Source organism: Manis javanica, chromosome X (genome assembly GCF_040802235.1).
Source record: "Manis javanica isolate MJ-LG chromosome X, MJ_LKY, whole genome shotgun sequence".
NCBI classification, from domain to species: domain Eukaryota; kingdom Metazoa; phylum Chordata; class Mammalia; order Pholidota; family Manidae; genus Manis; species Manis javanica.
The window spans coordinates 135,725,313-135,735,915 of record NC_133174.1 but is presented as its reverse complement, the minus strand read 5'-3'; the positions used below and the strand labels follow the sequence as shown (position 1 = coordinate 135,735,915).

Genomic DNA, 10,603 nt, shown 5'->3' with positions numbered 1-10,603 from the left:
TTTTATTCTGTGTTCTTTTGTTTCCTTTGACTCCTTTTGTGAGTAGTTGATTTAATTTTTTTGCCTTTGGTTAGTATTTGGTTGGTCTCCTTTCTTTGTTGTGATTTTATTTTCTCTGGCAACATCTATTTAGCCTTAGGAGTGCTTCCATCTAGAGCAGTCCCTCTAAAATACCCTGTAGAGGTGGTTTGTGGGAGGCAAATTCCCTGAACTTTTGCTTGTCTGGGAATTGTTTAATCCCTTCTTCATATTTAAATGATAATCATGCTGGATACAGTATTCTTGGTTCAAGGCCCTTCTGTATCATTGCATTAAATACATCATGCCATTCTCTTCTGGCCTGTAAGGTTTCTGTTGAGAAGTCTGATGATAGCCTAATGGGTTTTTCTTTGTAGGTGACTTTTTTTCTCTCTCTGGCTACCTTTAATACTCTGTCCTTGTCTTTGATCTTTACCATTTTAATTATTATATGTGTTGGTGTTGTCCTCCTTGGGTCCCTTGTGTTGGGAGTTCTGTTGGCCTCCACGGTCTGAGAGACTATTTCCTCCCCCAGTTTGGGGAAGTTTTCAGCAATTATTTATTCAAAGACACTTTCTATCTGTTTTTATCTCTCTTCTTCTTCTGGTACCCCTATGATGCGAATATCGTTCCATTTGGACTGGTCACACAGTCCTCTTAATATTCTTTTATTCCTAGAGATCCTTTTATCTCTCTCTGTGTCAGCTTCTCTGCATTCCTGTTCTCTGATTTCTATTCTATTAACAACCTCTTATATCTCATCCAGTCGGCTCTTAAGTCCTTCCAGAGATTGTTTTACTTCTGTCGTCTCCCTCTGTACTTGCTCCTTTAGCTCTTGCATATTTCTCTGCAGATCCATCAGCATGGTTATGACCTTTATTTTGAATTCTTTTTCAGAGAGATTGGTTAAGTCTATCTCCTTAGGCCTTCTCTCGGGGGTTGAGTGGGTAATTTTGGACTGGACCAAATTCTTCTGCCTTTTCATGCTGATAGAGGTAGCTGTAGGCAGGTAGCATGTATGTCAGCTGGGAGAACAAAGTGCCTTCCTGCTTGCTGGTCGCCTTGCCCTTCTCTGCTGCCTGTGTCGGTTACCCTCACTCCTGGAGCAGCCTCCAGGTTAATCCCCTAAGCTGCTGTGGGTGGGTTCTCCGTCAGAGTAGCGCAGAGCCCTGCAGGGAGCAGCAGGCATGCCGAGTGTGCTCTCCTGTGAAAGCGGCGCCCCCACTGGGCAGCTGTGTGCTGGCTGTGGCCTTTGGGTATGACCCGGGCGGCTGTGCACCAGGCTGAGATTCTGGGCGGCTGCTGGGGTCACAGCTACTCCTGGGCAGCTGCCCCGCTGCCGCCGCCGGCTCCCACAGGCCACTCCCGTGCCCCTCTGGTGCTGCCACCAGCACATGAGGGCCGCTAGTGGGCCGCTTGGTTGCTGCCATGGCAGGCTCACGCAGGCCACTCCCTGACCCTTCTGGTGCCGGCGCCGCTGGCACGCGCAGACCACTTGGCCACTGCCACCACTGGCTCACGCAGACCCGTCCCAGGCCCCTCTAGTGCTGCTGCCGCTGGCATGTGCAAGCTGCTCAGCTGCTGCCACCACTGGCTCACATGGGCCAGTCCTAGGCCACTAGGCCACCACCGCCACAGGCTCATGTGGGCCACTCCCAGGCACCACTGGCGCTGCCACCATGGGCTCGCGTGGGTCGTTCCCGGGCCCACCTGGCGCCACTTCTGCCCGCGCACGCAGCTGCTCTCCCGCTACTGGGCTGGTGTGTTGGTCCGCGCCAGTTGGTGGAATGACTGAGGCTGCTTACTGCCATGAGGGGCTTCAGAGCTGTGCTGTCGCCCAGGGGGTTAGGTTGCCTAGAGTTCCCTGGGATTCCAAAATGCTGGGCTGAGTGTGCCGGGATGACTTCGTCCAGCTGTGAGGTCCCTGTCCCTTTAAGACTTGCGAAAAGCACTCGCTTTTCTTTTGTCCCAGGGGTGCCAGTTGCGCGGACCCGCTTGCAGGTTTTGCTTTTCTGTTTCTCTAATATCCAGCACACCATGCACTGTGTGTCTGTGCTCCAGATGCAGACTACCAGAGCTGGTTGTTTAGCAGTCCTGGGCCTTCACTCCCTCCCCACTCCAACTCCTTTCTTTCCACCCGGGGGGCTGGGGTAGGGGGGCACTCGGTTCCCGCTAGGCCGTGGCCTGTATCTTACTCCCTTTGTGTGATGCTGAGTTCTCACAGACATAGATGTAGCCTGGCTTTTGTACTGTATCCACTGGTGTCTCTTTTAGGAATAGTTGTATTTGTTGTATTTTCAAAAATATATATGTTTTTGGGAGGATATTTCCACTGAACTACTCACGCCACCATCTTGGATCCTCCCCCATCATTATTTTTGATGTCCAAATTATTCCAGACTTAGCCAGTGGGTGTCTGTTCAAGCTGGCTCCTGCGTCCTTATGACAGGTTTTCATTATTCTCTGATTACTTTCTTAGTTTCTGGTGCAAGATACCCAGGCTCATCTTGTATTTGTACTTTCCTTGAAATCAGCCTGTTTCTTCAAGGAAAGCTGATTCATCATAGTGGGAATCTATGTGTACAAAGATTTGGGTGCTAGGTGGGTTCACTGCTGCTGGAGAGTTATTGCTCCTTTATCATTTTGGTCAATTTACAGAGATAAGGAAAAATAACACACACACACACACACACACACACACATATTTCAATCTTGAGTTCACAAGACTTCTATGATGCAGTAGCTTTGTAACAGACCAATATTCTAATAAGAAAAACTAGAAAGTCAGGTTTTTAAAAAATATCTTTTGTGAAGGACTCAGAGGACTTCTTTGCTTGAGAGACCAAATCTAGAAAGAAGGGAAGCTCATTAAGGTGGCCCTCACTGTCAGCACACCACTTTTCCCTCAGGATATTTTTGGCATGAAGCATGACACAAAGAAGTCAGCAGTTCATCTTTAGGCCATCTCATGGGACTGGAGTGATTAAAAATGAAGTTTGGAGCTGCCAAGGCAGCTCAGTGGCGAGGGATCAAGATCCTAGAGAGGTAGGAGGGCACAGAACAGATTCTCACATTTGGAATCAGTTTCTTTCTAGAGTCATTTGTTGTTTAACATATGCAGAGAATGAGGCTAAGAAGTAAGGCAGAAAGTATCAGGAAAACACAGCAAGTTTGGGACAGATTTACAATGCTGGGGAGAAAAAAATGTTCTGACCTGCCAAGTAAGAGCCCTAGCAGACAATCGTGATTCTTAGTTGGAACTCCTTGAGTTGGAACTCTCAGTTGGAACTGAGGGTGAAACAGAGGTAAACCCAGACATATAAAGACTGCAAACCAGCCCTGAGTCAGCAAAGTCCCTAGTTGAATTAAGGTGATCTGACCCCTGCTGCCTGCCAGAGAAAAGGGGAAATTCTCTCTGGAGGAAAATAACATCATCTGGAGCCTCTACAGTTTCTCATACATAAGGTTAGGCATTCAATCAAAATTTACTGGCATATAAATAAATAAGATCAAGAGAAAAGAGAAGAGACAGAAACAGAAACATAGGTGATGTTGGAGTTGCCAGACAGACTTTGAAATAATTGTGATGGATAGGTTCAAGAAAATAGATAGCAAAAGAGTGATGTCCTCCAGAGAACTGAAGGTTATAATAAAAGCCAAATGGAAGTCCAGGACACAAAATAAAATAATTAAAATGAATAACTCAACAGATGGATTTAACAGAAGACTGGGCAAAGCTGAAAACATGATTGGCTCACTAAAAAACAGGTCAGTAGATAATATCTAGCAAGAAGAGTGGAGAGCAAAAAGGATAAAAATTCCTGAAAAGAACATTAGAAATATATGAGATATGGTAGTAAAGTCTAATATAAGTGCCCTTGGGAGACCCAGAAAAAGAAAAGCAAGAGAATGGGTCAGAAGTAGTCCTGGAGGAAGTGGACAAATCCCTTGAGAAACACAACTCAATAAAACTGACACAAGAAGAAACAGTCCTATATCTATGAAAGAAATGTTATTAAAAACTACCCAATGAAGTAAAAACTCTAGGCCTAAATGGCTTTACTGATAAATGATTTCACTTACAAAGAAAACACTGATCTTACACAAATACTTACGAGCTCAGAAAAAAGAGAATACTCACCAATTTATTTTATGAAGCCAGCATAACCAAAACTGAAAAGAACATTTCAAGAGATGAAAACCACATAGTAAAGGGGGCAGGAGAAAACTTTGGAAGGTGATGGATATTTCTATGGTCTTAATAGTGGTGATGCTTTCACAGGTATTACTTATCCCCAAACTCATCAAGTTATATATATTAAATATGTACAGCTTTTTACATGTCAATTACAACTCAATAAAGTGGTTTAAAAAAAGAAATGAAAGCTGTATACAATAATATGTGTGTGTAATCTAATCCAGTGATATTTAATAATGATAATACATTTCAACCAAGAGGATGTGTGGGGAAATCAATTAGTATAACTTACCATATTAATAGGAAAAAAATAAAATTATATGATCACTGCAATAGATGGAGAAAAGGCATTTATAAAACTAAACTCCCACTTGTGATTAAAATAAAACTCTTAGCAAACTTAGAAGAAAAGGACTTCCTTATTCTGAATAAACAGTAACTACAAAAAAACATATTGTTAAATTATTTTTAAAATTTCCCCTGAAATCAGGAATAAGACAAGGATATTTACTAGCAACACTTCAATTTAACACTGTACTAGAGGTCCTAGCCAGTGTGTAATCAAGGAAGAAAAAGATATAAAAGGCATCATGATTAGAAATGATGATATTAAAATTATCATTTGCAGATGACATAATTATGTATACATAAGAAATCTAAAAAAATCTACAAGCAATATGAATTAATAAGTACATTTAGCAATGATAATACAAACTGAAAATATAAAAATCAATTTATTTTTTATAGATTAGGACAAATAAGTAGTAAACAAATGTTTTAGACTTACAATACCATCTAAAAGCCATCAAATACCTAGAAATAAATCTAACAAAAGATGTACAAGGCTCTTACACTGGAAACTAGAAAATATTGTTGAGAAGTTTGAAAAACCTAAGTAAATGTTGGACTATATTATATTCATAGGTTAGAGTCTCAATATTGTTAATAGGTCAATTCCTCTTTGATTTATGGAGTCAGTGAAATCCCAATAAAAACTGCAGAAGGTTGGTTATGAAAACTGACAAGCTGATATTGAAATTTACATGGAAGTGCAAAAAGACAAAAAGAGCCAAGGCAACCTTAAAGAACAAAGCTGGAAGACTTACACGACCATATATCAAGACCTATTGCACAGCTATAAAACAGTGTGGTATTGGAGGAAAAGACAGATAAGTAGATCAATAGAACAAAATAAAAAATAAAGGAGCAAACCACAATTATAGGATCACCTTATATTTATGTTCTTAGGATATATCCTACTGAGATTGTTTAGAGCCAAAGTTATTTTAATTAGTTCTTTCCCCTGTGTTTATGTCAACAATGTGATACACAGGATCATTTGTTTTCATATGTATTCAACTAAAGCTTTGCTTTTCTTAAATCCCTTTTGACTTTACCTTTTGGATATGTCAAATTATATAAAAGTTCAAAAGTCAACACTGTATTAAAAGAGTGGAAATTAAGTAACACATTCCTTAAGAACCAGTGGGTCAAAGAAGAAATCACAAAGAAAATGATAAAATACTTTGAGATGAATGAAAATGTTCAGCACAATATAAGAAAGCATATGGGATACAGCTAAAACAGTGTTTAGATGGAAATTTATAGCTATGAAGACCTATATTAAAAGAAGAAAGAACTCAAATCAATTACTTAATCTTCTACCATAAGAAACAAGAAAAGGAAGAGCAAATTAAAACCAAAACAAGCATAAGAAAGGAAATACAGATTAAAGCAGAAATAAGTAAAATATAAAGTTAAAAAAGTAGAGATCAGTGACAGAAGTTGGTTCTTTGGACAGATCAACAAAATTGACTGATTTTTACTGCATTAACCAAGTAAACAAAAAAAAAGACTCAAAATCAGAAATGAAAGATAAAACATTATTACTGACTTTATAGAAATACAAAAAGGATATGGAAATAAAAAGAATACTAGAACAATTGTATGCCAATAACTTACAACTTAGCTGAAAGAGATAAATTCCTAGAAAGGTACAAATTACCAAAACTCAAGAAAAAATATAAAAATTGAAATAGACCTTTAAAAAGTAGAGATTTCATTTGTAAGTTTAACACTATGCCAAAAGAAAAGCCCAGGTCGAGAGGGCTTCATTGGGTTTCACAAATTCTTCCAAACAATGGAAGAAAAGAGAACATTTCCAAACTCATCCTATGTGGCCATTATTACTTTGATACCAAATCGAGATATAGACATTACAGTAAAGAAAACTACAGACCACAGAGGATTAAAAATGGTGGTGTGGGAGGTGAGAGAGAGACCTCCTCCTAAAACCACATATAATATGAAAATGTAATTAAAACAATTAATCCTGAAAGAGCAACAGGAAAGAAGGTTGTGCCGGACTGCATACACCTGGAGAAAAGAACAGACCTCCTAGAACACGGTAACATACCAAAGCCGTGAGCAGGCGAGGCCCAAGTCCCTTCCCCATCTCAGCTCAATGGCAAGAGGAAGAAAAATGGAGCAGGGAGGGAGTGGAGGCCTGGGACTCCTCAACACCTAGCCCTGGAGATCTGCTCTGGGAGCACGAACCTACACTGTATGGTGCTCTGGTGATTAGTGGGGTTGGAAAGCTAAGACAGGCAAAATACCTGCAGAGACTGAGATTCCAGCTGCTTGTGGAAAACAGGGATCGATATCTGGCTGCTCTGGGCAGGAAGTCTAAGAGACTTCCTAACAGCAAGAGGGCTGCTAAAGGGGCAGCCTGACAAAAGCATATGGGCGCACTCTGCCCAGAAGGTTGGGAACTTTCAGGATCTTCAGGCACTCCATCCCATTGGCTGGCTATGCAGATCCAAGGCCCCCCACAGTGATACATACCTTGTTGTGACTTCCTCCTGGCCAGCCTGCACCTGGCTCGTATGTCCTGCCCTGTCATCAGGGCTTACACCTGTGTGTTCGACCCACTGGTTCTGGCAGTGAAGACAGGCAGAGCAGCCAGGAAACAGGAAACAGTTCTTCCCTACCCAAAGGCACCAGCACCACTCCCCAGTGACCCAAAACATTGCTCCAGGGGCTGAGCAGCTCGAGAGACTAGAGCTTCTGGGCACTAGAGTGTGCCACATACAAATATGAAATGTCAAAGGATCCTGGTTCAAACAAAAATCTCTCAAACACCAGAAAAGGGGACAAGTGAGACAGAACTAATCAATCTTCCTGAAAGAGATGTCAAAATAAAAATCAGAAACATGCTTCAGAAGGTACAGAAAAATATTTAAGAACTCAGGAATTAATAGGCTGCAGATCCAATCATTAAGGAACACAATGGAGGGTTTTAAAAGCAGATTAGAGATGGTAGAGGAGATGATAAATGAAATAGAAATTAGAGAAGAGGAATACAAAGAAGCTGAGAGGGAAATTTCTTTCTAGGAATGAAAGGATATTGAGAAACTGTGTGACCAATCTAAATGGAACAATATTCGTATTAGAGGGGTACCAGAAGAAGAAGAGAGAGAAAAAGGGATAGAAAGTGTCCTTGAAGAAATAAATGCTGAAAACTCCCCCAATCTGGGGAAGGAAATAGTCTCTCACGCAATGGAAGTGCACAGATCTCCCAACACAAAGGAGCCAAGGAAGACAACACTAAGATATATAATAATTAAAACAGCAAAGTTCAAGGACAAAGACAGAGTATTAAAAGCAGCCAGAGAGAGAAAAAAGATCACCTACAAAGGAAAACCCATCAGGCTATCATCATCAGACTTCTCAGCAGAAACCTTACAGGCCAGACGGGAGTGGCATGATGTATTCAATGCAATGAAACAGAAGGGCCTTGAACCAAGAATACTCTATTCAGGAAGATTATCATTTAAATTTTAAGGGGGGATTAAACAATTTCCAGATAAGCAAGAGCTGAGAAAATTTACCTCCCAGAAACCATCTCTAAAGTGTATTTCAGAGGGATTGCTATAGATGGAAGTGTTCCTAATGCTAAATAGCTGTCACCAGAGGAAATAAAACCACAGTAAAGAAAGTAGAACAGTTAATTACTATGCAAATGCAAAATTAAATCACATACCACCAAAGTCAGTCAAGGGGTAGACAAAGAGTACAGAATATATTATCTAATATATAAAGAATGGAGGAGTGAGAAAAAGGAGGAGAAAAAAAAAGAACCTTTAGATTGTGTTTGTAATAGTATACTAAGTGAGTTAAGTTACTCTTAGACAGTAAGAAGTTACCCTTGAACCTTTGGTAACCACGAATCTAAAGCCTGCAATGGCAATAAATACATACCTATTGATAATCACCCTAAATGTAAATGGTCTGAATGCACCAATCAAAAGACACAGAGTCACTGAATAGATTAAAAAAAACAAGACTATATATATGCTGCCTACAAGACTCACTTCAAACCCAAAGACATACACAGACCAAAAGTGAAGGGTCGGAAAAGGATATTTCATGCAACTAATAGAAGGGAAAAAGCAGGAGTTTGGATGTGTTTCCATTTATTGGTGTCTTCTGTAATTTCTCTCACAAGTGCCTTGTAGTTTTCAGGGTATAGGTCTTTCACTTCCTTGGTTAGGTTTATTCTGGGTATTTTATTCTTTTTGATGCATCTGGGAATGAAATTGTTTCCCTGATTTCTCTTTCTGTTAGTTCACTGTTAGTGTGTAGGAATGCAATAGATTTCTGTGCATTAATTTTGTATCCTGCAACTTTGCTAAATTCAGATATTAGATCTAGTAGTTGTAGAGTGGATTCTTTAGGGCTTTTTATGTACAATATCATGTCATTTGCAAACAGTGATAGTTTAACTTCTTTAACAGCAAGAAGCTGAAAGCCTTTCCTTTAAGATCTGGAAAGAGACAAGGATGCCCACTGTCTCCTCTTCTATTCATCATAGTTCTGGAGGTCCTCGCCATGGTAATCAGACAACACAAAGAAATAAAAGGCATCCAGATTGGTAAAGGAAAGCAATTCATAAAAAAAGATAAAACTTCTTTAAAAAAAACCAATGTATGTGTGTCAGAGAATACAATTGTTTTCTTTAAAAAGTAAAGGAAATATAAGATAACAATAGTGTTCAGCTCTGGCTGGTGGAATAATAGTTCATTTTTTTTCTTTCTCCTACATAATCTTATTTACCAAATTTTCCATTATGAATGTCTCATTTTGTGGTGGAAAAAATGTTATGAAGTATAAAATAAAAAAGGGACCCTACTACAAAATATTTTCACACCTTTTCTTCAAAATAAGCAGTATGTAGTGAAATACGTTCTCACACTTTGCCAAAAGGTGCATAACATGAAATTTGTGCCTTATTTAACATGAACAGAAGTGTATGTTGATGACATAACCCAAGTTGCATAAAATTGCACAACTGCCTGGGACCTGAAATGCCACCAGTGCTTTTCATATGGATTTTTAAATTCTGTAGAAAATATTTTTAATAAGAAGAACTCACATTCTGGTTTGATGCAGAAAAACAGAACTATCAACTTTATTTTATATTTGGAATTAAACATGACAGCAATAAGAACTAACTTTTTTCCTTCTAAGACACTCCATCATGTTTAGATGACTGGGACAGTCTCCTCTGCTCTGAAGGATTTGCATTCTTCTCAGTAAGAAAATAATGCTACAGGAGAAAAGTAGAGTAGAGTTAACTTGAAAGGACTAGTTATACATACATCACACTGTTATAAAAAAATGACCGCAACAGAGTTCTCAAATTCTATATATTGACTGTTACGATTAACTCACATAAAGTAAACTTTCATGCCCCCTGAATGGCCCATAGAAATCAAGTTCTGTTAGTCTAGTTATGTCATATATGTGTATGTGTGTGTATGCTTACATATGCACACATATGTACTGCACTAAACCTGTACAAGTATACAGGTATGTATAATATGCAAGTATGATGACATTTACATATGTATTACTATTTAAATAATGCATGGCTTGTATACACATACATAAAACTTGAAATGAGATGTTTTTTGTTGCTACTTCTGAGATGAGTCACTTTCCCTGTTCACCTAGTCCAAACGTCTCAGTTTGCAGCTTGGTGCACTTGAGGCCCAGTAGTTAAGGGACTTGCCCAAGTTCCCACTGTAAATAATGGCAGAACTTGGACTACAGCCAGCGTCACCTGATGCTAAGTTCAATGGCTGTTATTCTACTCTGCTTCTCTGTAACTGAGGCTGGAAATTAACACCTTAAATTTGAGTAACGCATCCCAATTTTCAAGGCATTTTTGCACACATTACACTGCTCAAGCTACGCACAAAATCTCAGCGGAGGGTATGAAGTTGCTGAAAGATTAAGTTCCCTGCCCATGGAAACACCACAGTTAATGGCCCGGGTATCCTGAGCCCCAGTCCAGTACTCTCTTCCCTGAAGTATACTTTTTTT

The 10,603-nt window shown here is 39.7% G+C and overlaps 1 protein-coding gene across 2 annotated transcripts in view; it reads right to left on the bottom strand.

Annotated features, from left to right (window-relative positions):
- Nucleotides 1-9,686: 9,686 nt before the first annotated feature.
- The window catches only part of FMR1NB (FMR1 neighbor), a 31,264-nt gene continuing 30,347 nt past the window's right edge, over nt 9,687-10,603 (bottom strand). For both annotated transcript variants that reach the window (XM_073228101.1, XM_073228102.1), the window contains exon 6: nt 9,687-9,824. In XM_073228101.1, coding sequence (XP_073084202.1) covers nt 9,808-9,824 — 17 coding nt within the window. In that variant the 3' untranslated portion in view covers nt 9,687-9,807. The remainder of the gene's footprint in view (nt 9,825-10,603) is intronic.